Below are 23,387 nucleotides of genomic sequence, written 5' to 3' on the forward strand. Positions count from 1 at the left end.
ATTTTCTTGGTGGCAGTTACTTCAGCTCGTAGAGTCAGTGAGCTTCAGGCCCTGGTAGCCCAGGCCCCTTACACCAAATTTCATCATAACAGAGTAGTCCTCCGCACTCACCCTAAGTTCTTGCCAAAGGTTGTGTCGGAGTTCCATCTGAACCAGTCAATTGTCTTGCCAACATTCTTTCCCCATCCTCATTCCTGCCCTGCTGAGCGTCAGCTGCACACATTGGACTGCAAGAGAGCATTGGCCTTCTATCTGGAGCGGACACAGCCCAACAGACAGTCCGCCCAATTGTTTGTTTCTTTTGATCCCAACAGGAGGGGAGTGGCTGTGGGAAAACGCACCATATCCAATTGGCTAGCAGATTGCATTTCCTTCACTTACGCCCAGGCTGGGCTGGCTCTATTGAAGAGATTTGCAAAGTTGCGACGTGATCATCTGTCCACACATTCACATCTCATTACTGCCTGCAGCAGGATACCCGACGCGACAGTCGGTTCGGGCAGTCAGTGCTTCAGAATCTGTTCGGGGTTTAGAATCCAACCACCCCCCTAGGCCCATGTTTGTTCTGTTCCAGGCTGCACTCTCAGTTAGTTGGTAAATTTTTTAGGTCAATCTCAGTTATGTCCTCGCCGTTGCGAGGCCCAATTGACCATGGTGGTTGTTTTGAGTGAGCCTGGGGGCTAGGGATACCCCATCAGTGAGAACAAGCAGCCTGCTTGTCCTCGGAGAAAGCGAATGCTACATACCTGTAGAAGGTATTCTCCGAGGACAGCAGGCTGATTGTTCTCACAAACCCGCCCGCCTCCCCTTTTGGAGTTGTGTCTTCCCTTCTCTTTGTCTTGCTACATATGAGACTGGCCGGCACGAGCCGGTTCGGGCGGGAAGACGGCCGCGCATGCGCGGTGCGCATCGGCGCACGAGGACTAGCAAAGGACTTTGCTAGAAAGTGTTCCGATTGGAGGGGCTGCCGTGGACGTCACCCATCAGTGAGAACAATCAGCCTGCTGTCCTCGGAGAATACCTTCTACAGGTATGTAGCATTCGCTTTAATGATACATAAAGTATACTACTGTCTGCTGTAGCTTCCTTAACTGAGTTCCTTTCACGAAAGGCAGTATCCCCATGGGGGAGTGACAGGAGAGTAGATGAACTAGTTGCAGAAAACACTAAGACTTTGGAGAGAAGAGGAGGAACGGTTCCCATCACAAAGCCCAAACCTCTCAGTGAAGATCAAGGTCCATTCTAATGTGCCACTGGTATGGGGTTGACTCAGTTGGTTTTATCCAGCATAGACCAGGATCACTTCCAACTTCTGTATTTAGGAAAGTGTTTTAAGACCACTATGCCCTGGAATTCAGGAGAATCCATATCAGACACCTTTGAAACATTTCTCTGTAATTCAGCTACAGCAGAATCTATGCTGAGTCAACAACTGTGGGGTAAGAGTGGTAGTTCTGTGCCAAATAGAGAGCACGGTCTAGACAGGTACTCTTATTTCCTGACACTGAAGGAGGAGAAGTCCAGGCACAGCCTGGGCCTCAAGGTCGACAGTTATTTCTGGCTTCCACACGCTGTCATAGAATATATGGTTGGTTGTCGCTGAGCTAAACATGCTGTGATTGGCACAGAGACTTCTAGGTCTCTCAGCTGAGTGAAGCACGGCCAAAAAGGACGTTTTTATTATTCCGGGGTTGAATGATATCCAAAAAAGAGCCTGCAGCATCGGAGCCTGTTTGATTTTTTTTTTTAAATAAAGCTTTGCTTCAAAAAAAAATGTCCATTTTGGGCGGCCTCCCCCCCCCCCCCCCCAATAATAAAAACGTCCTTTTTGGCCGTGCTTCACTCAGCTGAGAGACCTGAAAGTAAGGAAGAGACATCCAAGTAAGTAGAGTTGTGGTTAGAGCACCGGTCTTTGTAATCCAGAGGTGGCCAGTTCAAATCCCACTAATAGTTTTGTTAGAAAAAAAAAAAAAGACGAGCACTTTGTTTTTTTTTCCACTTTTTTAAGTTGTATGAAGTCTTTATTGAACATCTTGCTACATAAATGAAGAGTGACCGACGTGCCACGCGTGCGCAGAACAGCGCAGCTGTGCCGCTCTTGCGCGGCATGTCACAGATCACTCCCGCGCCGTCTGTCGTTTACAGGAGCTACCCCGACGAGCTGCGAGAGCCGAGAGCGCTTCTTAACCCGGCTCCTGCTGTTTCCCCTCCCCTCATCCGGAGGCGGGGGGCTGCCGAGGGGAAACCCATGTCAAAGTGGAAGCAGAGGAGTAATAAGGTGTGCGCAGACTGCAGCGTGCCCGGAGAGGCTGTAGGCAGCAGCAGTAGTTCTCTCTCCTTATACTTGCTCCTGTCAGCGCTCCGATTTCTGCCTGCAGCACTAAAGATGAAGTCGGAGAGCTGAGAGGAGCAGGTATAAGAAGAGAGAGAGAACGTGGACTGGGGGGGAGGAGTGAGGGTTCAGGAGTTAACAGAGAGAGAGAAAGGGGACCACGGGGAGGGGGTAAGGGATTCAGGAGAGCAGGAAAATTACTGGTAGAAGGAGGGCAGAGAGAGAGAGATGTTTGAAAGGGACAGATGCTGGGAATAGGGGATGAAAAAAACAAGGGAGACTGTGGTCATGGAGGGCAGGGGATAGCTGGTGCCAATGGAGGGGAAGTAAAGGGAAAAGAGGAGAAAACAGGAGGCGACTGATCGGGAAGGGGAGAAATGGTGCCCATGGAGGGGAAGGGACCTGGAGAGAAGAGAGCCAGGAGGAGATGGTCATACACTCTCACTTTCACTGTCTCTCTCTCTCACACACAGACAAAATATTACAACAATAAGGAATTACATTTCACAAATAAAAAATGCTGCCCATTTTAATGGGCTAAACGGCTTGTTTATCAATAAAGTGACAAGTGCTTGGGCGGTTTTTCGGGTGTAGAACAGCCATAATGGCCGTCCATGACGAGCACTTGGCCGTTTTTGCCCCCCGATTTGTTTTTAATTTTAATAATTTTTCCAATCCTGCGCAGCCCTAACAAGAGGTACAGACCTCTCGTTAGATTTTCCAGCGTTAAGGCAATCGTAAAAGGTTAGTGCATCTCATTGCACGATTTGCTCATCTGCATTCCGTTTTCGTTAGCTGCTACCGTCATTGGAAAAAAGTGTTTAGTGCATGCCAGGGTTTACTACTTGCTCGTTAATGACTCGTTAAGGGCTCATTAAGTTTAGTGCATCTGGGCCCATGTAGCATCTTCAAAGCAGAAAGCTACAGATTTTGCAACATTCCAAACCATACCACTATCCCTGAACCACATTCCCACCTTCTCCATGCAATCCACTAACATCCCCTGCATCTCCTCCCTATCATCAGCCATTGGCAACAACAGCTAGACAGCATCAGCAAATGCTTAAAAAGATAATCCACAATTCTGTACTAATGCGACCTATAGATATTTCAAGCAGTAATATGTATTTATGGACTTGGGCTTACCTATCACAGTAGCCTTTCTCAGTGCAACAGCTAATGTTTGATGGTGCCTCCTCATTTGGCCTCTTTTTTTTTTTTTTTTTTGTTTCTGCAGACCATCCATGATGCTGTGAAGCCGTACTGTAGAGGCGGTGAGGACATTTGGAAGGCATCTCGATTCCGGATCATTACTTGCACCTGCAGTAGTGCAGGGATGTTTTACCAGATAGGGCTGAGGTAATGTTTTCATGAGCAAGTTGAATGGATGTCAGAAGTCTAATACAACAGTAGTGGAAAGATTTGCACTATGTGCATTTTGCAGACTGATGGACTACGTTTCCGCCAATATTTTGGTAATTCATTTGTTTGAATGTCAGAACGACAGTGAAGCTTAATTTTTGAAGTATATTATTGCTGTAAAATTCTACATACAATAAGCACAAATTAACAGTTGAAGCAAGTGCCGTGCTGTGCCATATATACCTGCAGTTAGACTAGCACAGCAGCTGTGCATCTTTTATTCATTGATTATTTCTTCTCAGCCGAATGCTAAATATCTTTCTTGTGTTTTATTTCCTTGCCACAACATGACCATTATCCACCAGCTTAGGCCCATAGAGATTATAAGGGGTAGATATGCCCCCTGCCCCCCCCCCCCCCCCCCAAATTAACTTTAATGTGTATATTCTCTCCTCTGTTCACCAAGTGTTACTGAGAGATGTTTTGGGGACACATTTCCCCCCTGCACCCCAAGAGCTTATGGAGTGAAAAACTCTGGAGTGCTGCAGGGTTGGTTCTTTTACATAGAAAGCTGGAAGCAGATTGGTTTTAAAGAAAGTAAGGAAAAGCAAAAAAAAAAAACATACTGGTTAAACTCATTTGCTCAGTAGGCAAGCTGCTCTTATCAGTGATGTCCTTCTTCTCTATAGTTTGTAGTTTATTTAAAATTTTCTATACTGTCTTAGCCTGTGCCTTCCAGTTTCTTGCACCAAGTGCCATTCCCAGACATGTTATACTCTTTTATATTTTTCATGGAGAGAGTGGTGTATGCCTGGAATGCCCTCCCGGTGGATGTGGTGGAAACTAAAACAGTGACAAATTTCAGAAATACGTGGGATTAGACGCACAGGATCCCTAAATTGAAAGGACAATATCAAAATAAAACTTAGCACACCAACAGCTATAAGTTCATTTACAATACGCAAGAGTGGTGCTTAATGGGAAATGAAACTAATGCTTGACAGACTTCTACAGTCTGTGTCCTGTATATGGCAAAACAGATCAGGATGAGCTGGAGTGGGTTTCAATGGCTGAGGAGTAGGGCCAGTGCAAGGCAGACTTTTTTTTTTTTAAGTCTGAGGCCTGAAAATGGCAAGGATGGATTAGGAGCAAATATATGTATTTTGTACCACATTCGTATCATATGAATGTGGGTATTGTGTATTTGTGGGGAAGGGAAAGACATCATGTAGTGGAACATAGCAAGTAGAATGTTGTAATACTGTTGGATTGTTAGTTCAATAATACTTTGATAATGAATGTGACCGTTGGGCAAACTGGATGGACCATGCAGGTCTTTATCTGCTGTCATTTACTATGTTACATACCAGATTCAAATCCAATCTGAAAATCTACCCTTTTGAGACCACTTCTTAAACTGAACCTCTTCCTGCACATGTCCTCCTTAACTCACCTATGGACAGCTGCTTCATTTGACTCCAAGAGGCTTCATTCCTTGCAGCTGAACCTGCTATGTTAACATAGACCTTTCCCCTACCCCCATATGTTTTGTTTTTGAGCTATTATTTGTCACTGTTATACTGTAAATTTCAAGAAATAGGGACTTTTCTTTCATCCACCAAATGGGTCAAGAAAATGTGGGTAGTGTTCATCAGCCAGCAGATTGACAAACTGAAGAGCTATGAGCTCTGCCCTATAAGAAGTTTCTTGTAGGTAATAGTTCACCAGTATTTTTTTTTTATCTCCAGCAGATGGTGAAGGGTATCCTGCGCTATTGTGGACTGGTGAGGTAAATGTAGGGCCTAGTTGAATAAATGGCCACCCAGTTGAGCTAAGCAGGTAGGAGAGGAATCCAAAGATACAAACTCCACACCTCAAGGGGTACCTAAAAGATTCCAGGACTCTCTCCCCTTTTCCTTCTCAAACTACCTTGTGCCTATTCTGCGATGGATTTGATTGGGCCAGCTCCTCGGCTTCATCAAAAATTTGGGGAGAAGAGGGAAAAAAAAGTAAGCAAAACTTCAGGCTATAGGGGAACAGCAGTAGCAGGAGGGAGTTCCAGTTCAGTACCATTCATCTTCCCAAACTCTCCCCCAAGACCTCAGCCGGAGTTGTGCTTCAGCCATTGTGCAGGGGTGAGTTGGCTTGCTGGAGTGCAGTAATTGAAGGCTGACTCTGAGGAGGGAGTGGGTTGCAGTCAGCACAGTGATATTGCTGAACAGTGGTGGTTGAAGAGCAGTGTGATGTTCCTACCTTCAGGGTCAATCAGGTTAGAAGCTATGCTGATGTTTAGGCTCAGCAGACACTGATGGCCAGTGCTGTGGCAGCAGAGCCACAGAGCAATGAATTCGGGCCGGCTGTCATGGAGGCCCTGACAGGCAGTAAAAAAAATGCTCTTGGTGTGGGAACCAGTGCTGCAGCTCCAAACGATGCGATGCTTGCTGCTGGGAACTGCCTGGAACACCCTTCCTCATAGAGATGGGCTTTTTGGAATGACATAGGAAATGTCGTTAACATTTCTGCATTATTACCAAATGAAAATTAATATTTTGTGTCTTTTTTTTTTCATTTGCTAATAGTGCATATTATGTTGAAGTAGTGCATGTTCTTTTCCGATAGAGGAACTGCCACAGATGTGTAAAAACTCGGGAATACAGTGCACCCTCTTTCCACATAGTGCATAGTATTTCCAAAGAGTGCACGCTATTATCATAAACTGACAAAACAACAAAATGGTCAAACAAAAGTGAATAAAATGAAAATTCCCATATATGACACAAACAAAAATGAATAAAATGAAAATTCCCATATATGACACAAGAAACAAAAATTTTCTGGGTGCCCATTCTTACTTTCTCAACGCTGCGGCATTTGAAGGAAAATTAAAAAGTTTGGAAGGGCAGAATCAGGTAGGCAATTGGTTCCTGCTACCTTATGAAAGAAGGGCTTGATAGTGTCTCCAAAAATGGAAAAGAGTGGCCATTTTACCTCTGGGCATGGAGGAGGTGCCATTTAGGTACTGTTCTGTTGTCTTAGTTCTCGATGAGGCCTTTTCCCTACCTAAGTAGCCAGAGTGAAAAGGGGCTCAGGTTCCGGAAGCTGAAGCCTGCCCAATATGTAATAAGGGATTTTTTCCCCTGAATTTATTCTACTTTTACTTAAGGTTCTCTGTATGAGGCTGTCATAAGGGCTACCTGTATTTTCTGGACTTAGAGGCTTAGGGCAGTGGGTCCTACTCAAACTACAAGGCCACAATTAGGGGTTCTGGAGTTCTGTGAGACACAGTTTACAACCAGGGATGTGAATTTGGACCAGAGGAGTTCAACCTAGTGCCTTGGGTAGAAGATTTCTGACTAATCCCTTTGGGAGATTTGGGTCATAAATCACCTCTAGAGAGAAGAGCTTCTAGGGATGACTTTGCAAGCACTAGAGGCAATGACAATTACAGAACCTTCTACCCAGGGACCTGGATCTTCTGGAGACCCTAATTCTGGAGGGTATCTGTAAACCCACCAAGGCCTTCCCAGTGTGTCAGAGAGGAATATTCTGGAGAGTGGGCTTTGCATAGGAAAGGCCATGGGCAAGTTGTACCCTTTTCTTCATAAAGAAAAGTTTAAATTTATCAAAGCTGGATGCCTTGGTGACACCAGTCATCAAAAAGATTGCCATCCCACCTGAAGGTGGTACAGTTCTAAGATTTATAGGATCGTAAGGTGGAGTTGTAAGCAGGTTTTTCAGGTGGCAACCCATGAGTCTTCAAGCAGCAGTATGTAGTTCTTATATTCTGTGCACGTTTGAGAGGGATTCAACACACTGGAGAAACGTTGAAGGATGAAAAGCCTAAAATGAATGGCTCATCTGAGGTCTGGCATAGCATATGTGGCCGAAGCCTTAAGATCTCATCAGACATTAGCCAGGTCTTTGTCAGTGTCTGTTTCAACCAGGAGGCTGCCCTGGTTCTGTAATTGGTTGGCAGATAACTGCCTTGAAAGCTCATCGTAACAGGCTTTCCTTGCAAGGGAAGCTACTGTTTGGAGAAGATAGTGAAAGACCTCGAAGGTGATGCCACAAAGGCTTTCAGAGGACAAGTCACAAAGTTGTTCTTAGATGGTACAAGGCAGATCTAGATTAGGAGATGTAAGGCATTGCCAGCCCAGAAAGTTCATTTGTTTTAGCATATGCAGCTCCATGGAACGTCATCAAGCTTTTCTTTGAACTACAAGAAAGCTTGTTAGGGCTAGAAGTTAGAGGGAACTTCTAGAGGCCCAAATTGAAATCTAGGGGATCTGTGCCTCAGCGGAAAAAGATATCAACTATCCATCTTTTGAGCAGTGGACCTGAATCACTTCCAAGCAGTGGATTCTGGAGGGGATGAGAAAAGGTTACAGGATGGAATTTTTCCTCCACCTCAGACATACACATTGTTTCTCCTTGTCATGCTCCAGCCATAAAGGTTGTGGTCAAGTCCACCTTATTGAGAGTGCCCACTTAGAAGTTTCATTTACTTTCTTGTTCTGAAAAAGGAAGGCTTCTTCTATCCAAGTCTTGATTTGAAAGAAGTAAACCGGGCGCACATGATCACTCCCTTCAAAATAGAAACCTTACATTCGGTCATTGCAGCAGGGGATATAGGAGAGTAACTCATGGATCTAGACCTGAGGTGTATTTGCATATTCCAGTTTAGGGTCTACATCTATGATTTTTTGTTCTGGGACACCACCATTAGTTTCAAGTTCTCGTTTTTGGGCCGGCTATAGCAATTCATATCTTTTTCAAAATCATGGTGGTAATGGCAGTGGCATTGCACAGAGAGAGTTCTCCTGCTCCACCCGTATTTGGATGATTGGATAATGCTCATCAAAGCAAAGACAAAAGAGAGTTGGCAGGTTACAGCCTGTGTGGTTAGGTTGTTCCAGTCACTGGGATGGATAATTAACTTTGACGAGCAAATTGGAACCATCATAATGGATGGAATATTTGGAAGCTCTCTTTAAAACCTGCCGGGGGAAGATGTTGCTGCCCAAGCAAAGAATTTTGAGACACCAAGGTCAGATTGAGAGAATTGTGACACAGAAGATGCTATGAGTATGCAATCATATACGAGTCCTAGGCATCGTATCAGCAACTCTGGACCATATGTGCTCTTGCAATCACCTGAAATGATGGTTGCTGCATCATCATCAGTCTTATGAAATTTACCTGCCTTGGTTGAAGGAAGCCAACGCCAGTCTGAAATGGTGGTTGACCTCTCAAAATTTTACCTAGGGAGGGTGGCTTTGGAGACCCTCGACTGGGTGGTGATCACAAAAGATGTGAAATCTACTTGGTTGAGGAGCTCAAAGGTTGTTCAGGGATGTTGGTCAAAGACCAAAACATTTTGGTTGATCAGTCATTTAGAGGCCTGGGCTATTGGGAAAACATTTGTGTGCTTTCCAGACTCTGGTGAATGGCAAGACATAGTGAGGTAGCCTCTGTCACCGCTGCAAAACTCCTCATTCCTTCTTGCCAACTGACGTAAGTCACGGCTGTGGCACTTTCAGAGCAGACATGCTCTGGACTTAGATGACTTGGTATTGCCAGCAGACCTTTGCCATGATTACAAAGTGCTAGGGGATTCCACAGCAGGGTTGATGCTGTGCTGTAGAGCTGGCTTCCATCAGATGTGTTGTGCATATTTCTACCTTGGCCATTATTGGATCAAGCATCTCATTGAGGATTGGTGATTCTTGCGCTTCTTGATCTACTCAAATAGAGGAGGACTCTGAGACTTCTGAGAGAGAGAGGCTTTCTGTGGCAGAAATTGGTAATCATGGATGACCCATTTCACTTTTGTCTTACAGCTGGCTCTTGAGAGGGCATGTCTAGTACAGAAAAGTTAAGCAAACATAGTTATTGCTATGCTCTTACAGACCAGGAAGAGTTCTACTTAGCATGGTGTGCCAAGATGCTTGTTTTTCTTGCAGGGCGGGCTCCAAAAAGAGTTCTCTAGTTTCCTTCAAAGTTTAGGAGGCAGCACTAGCATGTTACTGTTCTTGCTTAGAAGGGACTTTGGTAAGCTTGCGTCCAGATATGTTTTCTTAATGGTGTTGCACACTTAAATCCGTTGGATCAAGTGGTTCCAGCTTGGAATATAAATTTGGTTGTGCTAGGATGGACAGCCATGCCTTTTGTACCTTTAAAAAAGGCAACTTTGAAAGATATTTCTTTGAAAACATCATTCCCAATTGCTGTTTCTTCAGCCAGAATAATTTCGGAATTGCAAGCCCTTTCTTGTCAAGGTCCCTTTTTGAGTTAAACAGACACAAGAGTGTCTCCCAAAAGTGGTACCTGCCTGCCAAGTTAATCAGGTGGTGAAGTTATTTTCTTTTTGGTGGAATGATTGGGGGGGGGGGGGGGGAGGATAGGTTTAAGATTTTAGATGTTTGCAGTACCTGGAGGTAACAAATGAATTTCATAGATCAAACTATTTGTCTTTTTCTCAGAGCTACCTCACAAACTTATCGCCCATTTGGCCAGGGTTATGCAGCATCATATGTAGAAGCTTGAATGGTTTCTTCAGTTGAGATTTGTAGAGCTCGCCACTTTGTCTTTTTTTCATTTATTTACCGAGTTTTACAGATTGGATGTTGAGACCAGAGAAGATTCTTTTTGTTGCTATTGTCCTGGCAGGGGGGGTGTTATTTCTCTGTGGACAGCATGGATCATTGAGCCACACAATAGAGATGACATCACACGGTGATGGAGCCGATGGAGTAGGTTCTCAATGCTTGGAAAGATCAAATAGTGTATTTAATTACATAGCTTCCCACTCTTCCAGAACCTGTGAGATAGCTGTGTTCATCAGTCAACAGGTGGAGATAGAGAACTGAAAATATCTCTCTTGGCATCCAGTCCAGCTCCTCATTATTTTCTGTCTCCAGCAGGTGGATAGACACACTTTCAGCCTCTGGTTGATCAACTGGAACCCAGTTGAGGTTTGCAGGTGGCTTGAGTGTACAGTCATATATGAAGGTTTTCAGATTCCTGTTTCTTGTGCCCTGCAGATGTACTTTTTCCCTCCCTTCACCTCTCCCGTTTCCTTTGGAGCTCTCCTTTCGAGCACAACAACCTTAAAGAAAAAAAAATGGGGCGGGGGGGAGGAAAGATGTTTACTAGAGAGCATGGGACAGAGTATTAGTCCTGATTGTCTCTTCTGGGGTAAGACTTGTGGAGACTGTGAGCTTCGGAGAAGCAGCTAGCAAAAGTTTTAACTTGGAACCACTTGAAAGACTGCAAGTTCTACTTGGTCCTGACTCGGTGCTTGTGACAGTCAGGATCAGTGGTGACTCCCGAGGAGGCAGTTAAGCGGTGTTCCTGCTGTGGTCCTGCTGGTCAGCATTAGGGCATTGCAATGAGTGGAAGCTGAGAATCCCTCGGGAGGCAGAGGAAATGGTTGGCGGCAGCATGTCTTCAGATTTCACGCAACACCTGAATATGCTGGGAACTTTGAGCTCTCTGGCAGAGCCTGTTCGCAGTTTGATGCAAAAAAGCGTGGAAACGGATGCCATATTGTCGGGGCCGACTGGCAATGAGGAACATACTCTGTCTGATCATGTGTGGAGCAGTCCAACCGATTCTTTTGCTGCCTTCTTTTAATACACTTTTTTAAAAAAATTAACTGTTTTTGCCTCCAACGCAATCTTTTTTTTTTTTTTTTTTTTTCAAAGTCCCTCTTTCCTTTCCTTATCAGCACTTTGCATTTGACTTGCCATTCCTTATGCTGTTTCTTATTATTTTCAGACTGATCCTTCTTCCATTTTCTGAAGTATTTTCTTTTAGCTTTAATAGCTTCCTTCACCTCACTTTTTAACCATGCTGCTTGTCATTTGGTCTTTCTTCCTCTTTTTTTACTACATGGAATTTATTTGGCCTGGGCTTCCAGGATGGTATTTTTGAACAGTATTAATGCCTGATGTACATTTTTGACCTTTGCAGCTGCCTCTAAGTTTCACTGTTTTCTCATTTTGTCATAGTCTCCTTTTTGAAAGTTAAATGCTAACATATTGGATTACCTGTGTGTACTTACTCCAAAGCCAATATCAAATCTGATCATATTATGATCACTGTTGTCAAGCAGCCCCAGCACCATTGCCCCCTGCACCAGATCATGCGCTCCACTAAGGATTAATGTTTCCTCCTCTTGTTGGCTTCTGTACCAGCTGCTCCATAAAGCAGTCCTTGATTTCATCAAGGAATTTTACCTCCCTAGCATGCCCTGATGTTACATTTACCCAGTCAATATTGTGGTAAGCTTTAAGCATAATTATGATACAGTTTCAAAGAGAACCCTGTCATCCTGGATTTCAAACTCTTATTGCCTTCTGTTACGAGTCATCAGGTCTTAAGTCAACAAGCAGAGATTTGAGAGAGATTTGTATGCTCTGCCTCTACTGCATGCATATCTCTCTCATAAATATTCATTGTGAACATCCTGAAAACCTGACTGGCAGGGGTGCCTCCAAGACCAGGTTTGGGAACCACTGATTTAGGCATCTGTGGAGGTGCCAGCAGCACTGGAAGATTTCTTGAGTGGGCATGTCTGTGGGAAAGAACCCTAGATTCCCTCATTTGGTGACTTAAGTTTGGAGGGAGGATTGGTTGGTTAGCTGGTTAGCATTTTCTTTTATAGGAATACTGGTGAGCTGTGCCTGTATAGTGTCTCTCTAGGGCAGAGCTTTTAGAGGCAGATGCAGCAACCAAACGTAAAAAAATCTAAATCGTTAAAGTCCCTAACGATTTTAAAATAACGAAAAATGCACCAAAAAAAAAAGTCACACATGCTGAGATCGGTATTGAAACGTACAATGTATCAAAGAATCACAATACACATCGTTAATCGGCCCCCAAATCATGCGCAGAGCAGCCAAGCGTTATGTTAGCTGCTCTGCGCATGCCACAAACAGTCAAAACACAGTCAAATCACAAGCACAAGGCTCCCAAATCAAAACAAAAATTTTAAAAAAGGGTCGGGAGGGGGCAAGGGCGCTCATCAGGAGCGTCCTGTACGGACGGCCATGCCCCCCCCCCCCCCCCGCTGCTCCCCACTTTCCGCCGCTCCCCCACCCTGAAAAAGCAAAATTCAAGCAGCCCCTGCCCCCCTCCCTTCCTCACTACTCTCTCACCTCAGCTCCGCCTCCCGACATCCTCCGTCCTGTGCCCCGCCCCCTTTTGGGGTCGTCGCCGCCATTCCCCTCCTCCATCGGGCCCCCCTCCCTCTTACCGGGCCCGTGCAGCGCCTCTCTCCTCTGTCCGAAGGCGCTGCACGGGCAAGAAGAAAGCTGATGCCTGCCTTCGCCCAGCTTCGATGGCGCGTCTTTCTCCTGCTGGGCCCGCCCCTGTCTGACGTCAGACAGGGGCGGGCCCAGCAGGAGAAAGACGCGCCATCGAAGCTGGGCGAAGGCAGGCATCAGCTTTCTTCTTGCCCGTGCAGCGCCTTCGGACAGAGGAGAGAGGCGCTGCACGGGCCCGGTAAGAGGGAGGGGGGCCCGATGGAGGAGGGGAATGGCGGCGACGACCCCAAAAGGGGGCGGGGCACAGGACGGAGGATGTCGGGAGGCGGAGCTGAGGTGAGAGAGTAGTGAGGAAGGGAGGGGGGCAGGGGCTGCTTGAATTTTGCTTTTTCGGGGTGGGGGGAGCGGCGGAAAGTGGGGAGCAGCGGGGGGGGGGGGGGCATGGCCGTCCGTACAGGACGCTCCTGATGAGCGCCCTTGCCCCCTCCCGATCCTTTTTTTATTTTTATTTATTTATGTTTTTCTGACGTCCTTTGGACCAATCACAGCGCTTTTAGCTCTGCTAATGCGCTGGGATTGGCTCAAAGTTTGTTTATTTTTTCTCTTAATGATTTTTCCTGGCACAGAGCTGTCCTAACGAGTGGTCCAGACCTCTCGTTAGTTTTCCTGCCTTTTTCCTGCGTAAAGGCAATCGGAAAAGGTTAGTGCATGTCGTTTCAATGGGGTTTTCACACTAATTGCTCATCTCCATTCCGTTTTCGTTAGCTGCTGGCTTCCTCGGTAAAAGCCCTTTGATGCATGCAACGGATCAAATTTTCCTCGTTGGAGAGTCATTAAAGGCTCATTTAGCTTTAGTGCATCTGCCTCTTAGTCTGTTATTTTTAGAGCATACTTTACATAAACATAAACTCTGCACCTTTTACAGGAATACTGGTGAGCTGTGCCTGTATAGTGTCTCTCTAGGGCAAAGCTTTTAGTCTGTTTCTGTAAAGTATGCTCTAAAAATAACAGAGAAATTTCATCTTACCTGCTAACTTTTTTTTTCTTAAATCCAACCAGACCCACAACACATGGATTATGTCTGTGAGCCAGCAGGTGGAGACAGAGCTGAACAACGAGTTAGCCATATAGAGGGCAATTTTAAATGCCATGTTTGCATTCTATGCACAGAAATAGATGCTTATAAAATAGTTTGTTCAGTCTTTGTGTAAATATCTGTGCACACAGCCTATTCTTGTGTAACTTTATATGAACTAAATGGAGAAATTCCTGACAGTGGGACTTGTGTGCTTGCCTTTTCCTATACAGTTTGTGTGCACTTGGTTATTAAAATTACCCCCATAATTCTACACATTCTACACACTTCCATCAAAAGCATATTTTCAGAAGAACATATTTATGGTATAATAGGGTGTGTCTACAGGAACCAAAAAATCTTCCATTGTGGGGCATGTACACTGTGTTGATGTAGAACCTTCTAATTACAGGATTGGACATTTCACACACGTGTTTATAGATGAGGCGGGACAGGCCAGTGAACCAGAGTGTCTTATCCCGTTGGGGTTGATGTCTGAGGAGAACGGGCAAGTATGTGTGCTCTGTAAAGGATCTTAACTTCTTGCATTACAGTACCTATATGTAATATGTAAACCACTTTGGTTGTACCACAAAAAAGGCGGTATATCAAAAAGTTAATAAAACAGATACTTATTGGCCAGCTCCCTATTTACATTTTACTGTACTCATTTCAATAAACATGAATTGTACTATTTATAAATGCTGTGTTTGGGAATATTTATATAGTATTGTAGGATGTAGAGTATAATTTTAAAATGGGAGACAACTTTAAATGTATTAGTAAAATCTGTGTGTTTCAGTTATGTTTGGGCCCTGTTTTTTTTATCATAGGCTGTAGTACAGGTCTTTTGATCTTTTCTTGAGGGTCACAAACAAACAAGTTTGGGTTTTAGGACAAGTAACTTATGCAAATTAACATGGTATTTGAGAGACGTCTGATTCCAAAAACAATAGTGCATGAATATAGCAGTAAAACAAACGTGACACAGTGCAGTGTACAAAGACATAAGCATCGCCACACTGGGACAGACCAAAGGTCCGTCTAGCCCAGCACCCTGTCTCCAACAATGGCCCAACCAGGTCACAATCACTACTACTACTATTTAGCATTTCTATAGCGCTACAAGGCATATGCAGCGCTGCACAAACATAGAAGAAAGACAGTCCCTGCTCAAAGAGCTTACAATCTAATAGACAAAAAATAAATAAAGTAAGCAAATCAAATCAATTAATGTGGACAGGAAGGAAGAGAGGAGGGTAGGTGGAGGCGAGTGGTTACAAATGGTTATGAGTCAAAAGCAATGTTAAAGAGGTGGGCTTTCAGTCTAGATTTAAAGGTGGCCAAGGATGGGGCAAGACGTAGGGGCTCAGGAAGTTTATTCCAGGCGTAGGGTGCAGCGAGACAGAAGGTGCGAAGTCTGGAGTTGGCAGTAGTGGAGAAGGGAACAGATAAGAAGGATTTATCCATGGAGCGGAGTGCACGGGAAGGGGTGTAGGGTAGGACGAGTGTGGAGAGATACTGGGGAGCAGCAGAGTGAGTACATTTATAGGTTAGTAGAAGAAGTTTAAACAGGATGCGAAAACGGATAGGGAGCCAGTGAAGGGTCCTGAGGAGAGGGGTAGTATGAGTAAAGCGACCCTGGCGGAAGATGAGATGGGCAGCAGAGTTTTGAACTGAGGGGAGAGGTGACTAAGTGGGAGGACAGCAAAAAGCAGATTGCAGTAGTCTAAACGAGAGGTGACAAGGGTGTGGATGAGGGTTTTGGTAGAGTGCTCGGAAAGAAAGGGGCGGATTTTACGGATGTTGTAAAGAAAGAAACGACAGATCTTGGCAATCTGCTGGATATGAGCAGAGAAGGAGAGAGAAGAGTCAAAGATGACCCCAAGGTTTCGAGCTGAGGAGACAGGGAGAATGAGAGAGCCATCAACAGAAATAGAAAATGGGGGGAGCGGGGAGGTGGGTTTGGGGGGGAAAATGAGAAGCTCGGTTTTGGTCATATTTAATTTCAGGTGGCGTTGAGACATCCAGACAGCAATGTCAGACAAGCACGCTGAAACTTTTGTTTGGATGCAAGGTGAGATATCAGGGGTAGAAAGGTAGATTTGGGAGTCATCAGCATAGAGATGGTAGGAAAAGCCATGGGATGAGATTAATGAACCAAGGGAAGAAGTGTAGGTAGAAAAGAGGAGGGGACCAAGAACAGAACCCTGAGGTACGCCGACAGGCAGAGGGATAGAAGTAGAAGAGGATCCACCAGAGTGAACACTAAAGGTGCGGAGGGAGAGGTAGGAAGAGAACCAGGAAAGGACAGAGCCCTGGAATCCAAGTGAGGACAGGGTATCGAGAAGTATACTGTGATCGACAGTGTCAAAAGCTGCGGAAAGATCAAGAAGAATGAGGATAGAATATTGACCTCTGGATTTAGCCAGTAATAGGTCATTGGAGACTTTAGTAAGCGCAGTTTCGGTTGAGTGGAGAGGGCGAAAACCAGATTGTAGTGGGTCAAGAATAGCATGTGAGGAGAGAAACTCAAGGCAGCGGTGGTGAACAGCACGCTAAGTAATTTGGAGAGAAAAGGAAGGAGAGAGATGGGTCGGTAATTAGAGGGACAAGTAGGGTCGAGTGAAGGCTTCTTAAGGAGAGGTGTGACCACAGCATGTTTAAAGGCAGCAGGGACAGTCGCAGTGGAAAGTGAGAGGTTGAGAATGTGACAGATAAAAGGAATAAGAGCAGGAGAGATGGCATTAAGAAGGTGGGTGGGAATGGGATCAGAGGAACAGGTGGTACTTTTTGAGGAAGAAAGGAGAAGTGTAGTTTCCTCAATAGTAACTTCAGGAAAGGAGGAAAGGGAATGAGGGGAAGGAGAGAGAGGGGAATGGACTAGTGGAGGGAGAGGTGGTGAGGTAGAGAAAGCAAGGTTTATCTTTTCAACCTTGTGAAAGAATTCAGCAAGGGTCTGAGGAGATAATGAAGGGGGAGTTGGGGGAGGGGGCACCTTGAGGAGGGAGTTCAATGTGGTGAAGAGAAGTCGAGGATTAGAGCCAAGAGAGTTGGTCAGTTGGATATAATAATCCTGTTTGGCATGTAAAAGAGCAGATTGGAAGGAGGTCAGCATGAACTTAAAGTGTAGGAAATCAGCAAGGGCCCGAGATTTCCGCCAGAGGCGTTCGGCGGAGCGGGTACAGGAATGTAGGTAGCGGATATTAGAAGTCAGCCAAGGTCGGGGTTTTGTACGCCTTACAGGGCGGGTCATCAAAGGTGCAAGAGTGTCTAAGGCAGAGGATAGAGTTTTGTTGTAAGAAGAAACAGCCTCGTTAACAGATGTGGATGGTGCCACAGTAGAGAGGAGGTTTGAAACATGGGAGGATAGAGATGAAGGGTCAATATCGTGAAGATTCCTAGATAAATGAGATAAGATAGGACGGGACTGGGAGGGAGGAGATTTAAGTGTGAAAGTTATAAGATGGTGATCAGAGGAGGGAAGATCAGAGGCAAGGAAACTAGAGGGTGAACAGTTGGAGGAGAAGATGAGATCAAGACAGTGACCATTTTGATGAGTGGGGGAGGTGGAGCATAGTTGGAGATTAAAGGAGGACGTTAAAGCGAGTAACTTGGAAATATAAGAGTTGGAAGGATCATTAGCAGGAATATTAAAGTCACCAAGGATGAGAGAGGGGGAGGAAGGATCATGGAAGAAGGCAAGCCAGGCGTCAAAGTCACTGAGAAAGGATGAAAGGGACTTATCAGGGGGACGATAAATGACCGCTATTCGAAGAGGCAGAGGAGAGAAAAGGCAGATAGAGTGGACTTCAAAGGAGGAAAAACAGTGAGATTGAGGTGGAAGAAGGGGTTGAAATCTGGAGGAGGGAGAGAGAAGTAGTCCAACACCGCTCCCACAATCACCCGACAAGATCCAAGGAGCAAAGCATTTTGTACTGCTTGTCCCAGGAATAGTGGATTTTTCCCTACATCCATTTAATAACATTCTATGGCCTTTTCCTTCAGGAAGCCGTCCAAACCTTTCTTAAACTCTGCTAAGCTAACCGCCTTAACCACATTCTCCGGCATCGAATTCCAGAGTCGAATTACACGCTGAGAAAAGAAAACTTTTCTCTTATTTGTTTTAAACTTACTGCACTCCAGCTTCATCGCATGCCCCCTTGTCCTAGTATTTTTGGAAATCGTAAACAGATGCTCCACGTCTATCTGTTCCACTCCACTCATTATTTTATATACCTCTATCATATCACCCCTCAGCCGCCTTTTCTCCTAGCTGAAGAGCCCCAGCCGCTTTAGCCTTTCCTCATAGGAAAGTCGTCCCATCCCCTTAATCATCTTCATTGCCCTTCTCTGCACATTTTCTAATTCCACTATATCTTTTTAGAGGTGCGGCGATCAGAATTGAACACAATACAAAGGTGTTGGACTCCTGAGGCAGGCGCTTTCTGTGCCAAAACACAGGACTGTGTCGAGTCTTTTGAATCTAATGAGTCTATTGAACTGTACAAGTTTATTGTGTATAAGGAAAATCATTTTGTTCCTTTTTGTGTCAGTAAATAAGTTACCCTTTGGTTGGAATTTGATAGGTCATTCCCCATTTTTTCTTTTTCCCTTTTCCTCTATTGCTTTTCTTAGGGGTTTCTTTGTTTTTGTATATATTAAAGATATCCTGGAAGACACAGTATATAATCTCTGCACTTGTATTGTATTGTAATTTTATCTCTTTCTCCTATCCAAATGGAATTCCTTTCATTATTCCTTATATGTATATTTATATATGTAAACCATTCAGATAGATTTGATGGGTAGTATATAAAGAAACCTGAAAAACAAACCCTTTGCTGTCCTTAGACTGGAAGTGAGGTCTACCGATTGTCCAAGAAGGAATTAAACTAGTTCCATTTTCAGTAATCATGTTTTCCCCTTTTTAGTTTTTATTCTACATAAATATTAATTCCACCCTCCTATGTTGCAATACCACTTTGAGGGGCTGGACCAGAGGTAGTTCTGGTAATCCAGATTTCAATATATTGAATTGAAACTTTGTTTTCAGAAAGCAACTCAATAACTGAAAGACCAAATGCAGCTGATTATTGGGCTTTCGACTGTTACTTGGGCCTTTATTTTGCATGTTGTGGGAGGCTCCATTGCCATTGAAACAACACTAGTTGGAAAACGGGGGATAGAAATGCTATAAATGAATCATTGGATCCCAAGAGGAGCTTGCAGAATTCAGGCCCACATTATTTTGATGGTATTATACATTGGGAGAAGTCTTCCATTAGTGACAGTGCTATGTTCGATTTGAAGGTACCAACTGATAATATATGCTGAAATAGAATGTGGTATATACAGATATTCAACTCCACATGTGCTTGCAGGCTGTGCTAGCTGGAGACCCCTGGCAATTGGGACCTGTTATTAAGTGCAGACTTGCAATCGCGTATGGATTAAATGTGTCGCTGCTGGAGAGGCTCATGACACGTCCCATGTACCAGAGAGACCAGAAGACATATGGTGCATGTGGATCATACAACCCTTTGCTAGTAAGTCACAGTGAGAACAGCCTGTTCTATACTTGGACAGTGGCATAGGTGGGCTACTGTATATTAATGTGCAGCAGTGTTAAGCATGAGTGGGAGATAATGTAGCATACCTGGATATTAAGAGAGAATTCTATTACAGGGTGCCTAGGATAAAAGGGCAAGGAGCTGCCTATTTCAAGCCTTTCAAGTAGATGCCCACTTTTCTTTTTGAATACTAACATATGCAGCAGAAAATAAGGAATTATGACTAACACTAGCTCTATAGCTAAAGTAGTGCAAATGCCCACGCCTAGATACTATCTAGAACATACGTAAATTATAGACTACTACAGTTACGTGCCATGCCATCAAAACATGCCATGACCTTTAGCACTAGTTTCTGTTCTCTAAGGTTATTTGCACTGTAAGTGGCCACATGCGTAAATGTCTAGAATGTCACCATTTTATGGGTTTCTGCTGCTTGAAAACTAGGTGGATCCTTTTAGAATTTACCCCCTGAAGCAAGGGAGGGCAACCTTCCTAACAGATGTCAGTACTACCCCTAGCAGGTGGCAAATTACATAATGTTGGAACCAAAAATGCACAGAACATTATAGACCTGTGATAAGTTATACATTGAAATAAAAACAGTGGAAACAAACTGCTAGAGGGGGGGCTATTCAGAAATGTTTGTGAAGTACAGTATGTAAAATTGCCAAACTCCGGTTAAGTACATTTTCTGTGTGTACTTCCCATCGTAACCCGCATTATTGCTGGATACAGGAGACCATATTGGGCTTCTATGCTTTTTTAATATAGGGTGCATGTCTAAGAAGGCCTTGCGCTTGCTTGCTGATGTTTTTGAGAAGTCAGGAACAATTAGGATAATCTTACCTTTATTTATTTAATTTGTTGCATTTGTACGCCACATTTTCCCACCTATTTGCAGGCTCAATGTGGCTTACATAGCACCATGAGGCTTAGGCTGCCTCTTGTGATGAAACAAATACAGAATGATGTGGTAGAGAATGAGATGTATGTGTTACAGACACACAGTAGAATCGAGAGAAGAGTTATATAATGTTCGTTGCAGGTTATGGTTTCGTTGTGTTGCTGAGTCCAGGCACTTAAGTTGGATCAGTAAGTTGCCTTCTCGAACAGGTCGGTCTTTAGTGATTTCTGGAAGTTGAGGTGGTTGTGTGTTGTCTTTATGGCTTTTAGTAATGTGTTCCATAGTTGCGTGCTTATATAGGAGAAGCTGGATCCGTGGATTGATTTATACTTGCAGCTGGGGTGGTGAAGATTTAAGTATGATCGTGATGATCCAATTGTGTTTCTTTTTGGTAGGTCTATAAGGTCAGACATATAACCCGGTGCTTCGCCATAGATAATCTTGTGGACCAGGGTGCAGATTTTGAAAGTAATACGTTCTTTGATTGGGAGCCAGTGCAGTTTTTCTCGTAGCGGTTTAGCGCTGTCGAATCGCGATTTTCCAAATATGAGCCTGACTGCTGTGTTCTGAGCAGTCTGTAGTTTCTTTGAGTTCACATTGTTTTCTTTCCTGCCAGTTCCAATGGACCAGATAATGAGTCACTGGAAAACTCAAAAATCTTAAATTGAGACTGAAGTGCGTTTTCCAAAACCCCCAAACACCTTAGTGTATGAAACAAAGTTTGAAGAATCTGCATCTGTGAATTCAACTTAGCTACAGATGAGCCAAAATGTAGACATGTATCTATAATCTGTAAATTCACTAATTCTTCTGAAAAATCACAAAATTTCTTCAAATCCCTTTCAGAGTTGTCTCTATTTGCATAATAGCAGATCAAATATCTTGCAAAACAATGTCCTTAATTCCTGAGGGTCCGTCTATCTTCCCCATAACTTTAAAAAAAGAAAAGCAATGGTAGAGACCACCCCTGGGATAGAGACTGAAGAACAGGAGGCAACTGTTGCTCACCTTGATTTGCAAAATAGTGCTGCAACACTCTCCTCCCTTTCCAATCTTAGAGACACCTCTGCAGGTAACAAGTTACAACATCCTATTGGGAGGTTCCAGGAAGCAGCTGGAGATGTTGATCCAAAGGTCCTTTCACGACCGCAGTCCCTCAGTTCACCTTCCCATTGATGAATGTCAAGTTTCCTGCCAGTTCTCTGAGGGGGTGTGGTGTGCTCCTTTGGGCATAAGCCTTCAGCCACATGCCCATATTACACAGAAGCATCCTGGTCGTAAGCTGTAGCAAATGGCATCACGGGATCCTACTAGGGCAAATTGCAATGTGTCTGCAACCAGCACTGTTCCACTAAACTGTCCCAAAGCCTGCAGATGGTCTCCCACAACACACACACACATTCAGTTATATCAAGAAAAGGCAAATACTCCTCTTCTCCCCCCCCCCCCCCCACACCCAAAAAAAGTTGCTATACTCCTATGCAGGGCCATCTTAAAGGGTGTAGGGTGACCATACAGGGACCTGCCTCTGAGTAACCATGCCTCCTACAACAACTCGGTCTATCAAAAACAGTACTACAAACATTGCACTGGCTCTGGAACACATCCCTTCTTGGGAAAAGAGAGCAAGCTGGACTGCTAAATTCCTGTACAAAAACTACATGCTTATGAAATACCTCACTTTGGTTACTCGTGTCTGGGTCTACACTGAGACAACTAAGCGGGCAGCCAAACAAGTGCGAAAATTCAGAGCTTCTTACCCACCCATATCAGCGGTGAGTTACAAAGTAGTTTAATCCGTGGTACCTGCCTACACCATGAAAAGGAGAGAATATACTCACGCAATAAATGAAAAAAAAGCACCATACATGGCAACTGCTGGAATAAATACAAGCACACGTGTAAAGCCACCATCTTCAGCAATGAAATATGCAATTCTGTCCAACCCTCCAAAGATTATCTAATTTTAGCCTGGGGAATAGTTCACTTTATAAAGATTAGTCAGTTTGCTCAGAAGTGGAGGAGTGGCCTAGGGGTTAGGGTGGTGGACTTTGGTCCTGAGGAACTGAGTTCAATTCCCACTTCAGGCACAGGCAGCTCCTTGTGACTCTGGGCAAGTCACTTAACCCTCCATTGCCCCATGTAAGCTGCATTGAGCCTGCCATGAGTGGGAAAGTGCGAGGTACAAATGTAACAAAAAAAAAAAAGAATCTGCACTCCCCCAAATATGTAAATGCTATATGTACTATCTCAAGAGTGAGAGCACTACCACCTGGTCCCACTGGCATAAGCTGCGATTTAGAATAGTTTGTACCCAGAGAGCGCCCCATATGAATCCAACAAAGCCATCAGTTTAGGGACTGACCTAGAGACATCTGTCAGGATAACCACATCATCAGTATATAACAAAATCTTGTGGGTAATATTGTTAAACTTAAAGCCCTGAATATCCAGAAAGTCCCGCAGCTTCTGTGCCAAAACCTACAGTGCCAAATCCCTGACTCATGCCTCGCTTTATGGCAAAAGAGGGTGATATTAAACTGCTAACTAGCACTGAAGCTGTGGGTCACCTCTTGTAAAACATTCAGATTCAAACCCCCCCCCAAAAAAAAATAAATAAATAAATAAATAAATAAAAAAACTCAGGAAAGCCATATTCCCTCAGGGTTTCAAATAAAAAAAAATCCCAGGAAAGCCTAGGTGGCCAGGGACTGTCTTGTGTAAGGTGTACAATATTCAGCAATCTGCAGGTATCGTTGGCAGAGTGGTGACCCTTAATAAATCTTGTCTGATGAGACCAAGGAGCACCCATAAATGCAATTGAAGCACTTTGGCCAATATTTTAATGTCTATATTCATAAGCAAAATT

At 44.3% G+C, this 23,387-nt stretch overlaps 1 protein-coding gene across 1 annotated transcript in view; it reads left to right on the forward strand.

Annotated features, from left to right (window-relative positions):
• MOV10L1 (Mov10 like RISC complex RNA helicase 1) overlaps positions 1-23,387 on the forward strand; it is a 229,722-nt gene that overhangs the window by 181,285 nt on the left and 25,050 nt on the right. The window contains exons 18-20 of the mRNA XM_030216802.1: positions 3,570-3,691; positions 14,451-14,550; positions 19,423-19,587. Of these exons, the coding sequence (XP_030072662.1) occupies positions 3,570-3,691; positions 14,451-14,550; positions 19,423-19,587 (387 nt within the window). The remainder of the gene's footprint in view (positions 1-3,569; positions 3,692-14,450; positions 14,551-19,422; positions 19,588-23,387) is intronic.

The sequence above is a fragment of the Microcaecilia unicolor genome, chromosome 10 (genome assembly GCF_901765095.1).
Source record: "Microcaecilia unicolor chromosome 10, aMicUni1.1, whole genome shotgun sequence".
Lineage (NCBI taxonomy): Eukaryota > Metazoa > Chordata > Amphibia > Gymnophiona > Siphonopidae > Microcaecilia > Microcaecilia unicolor.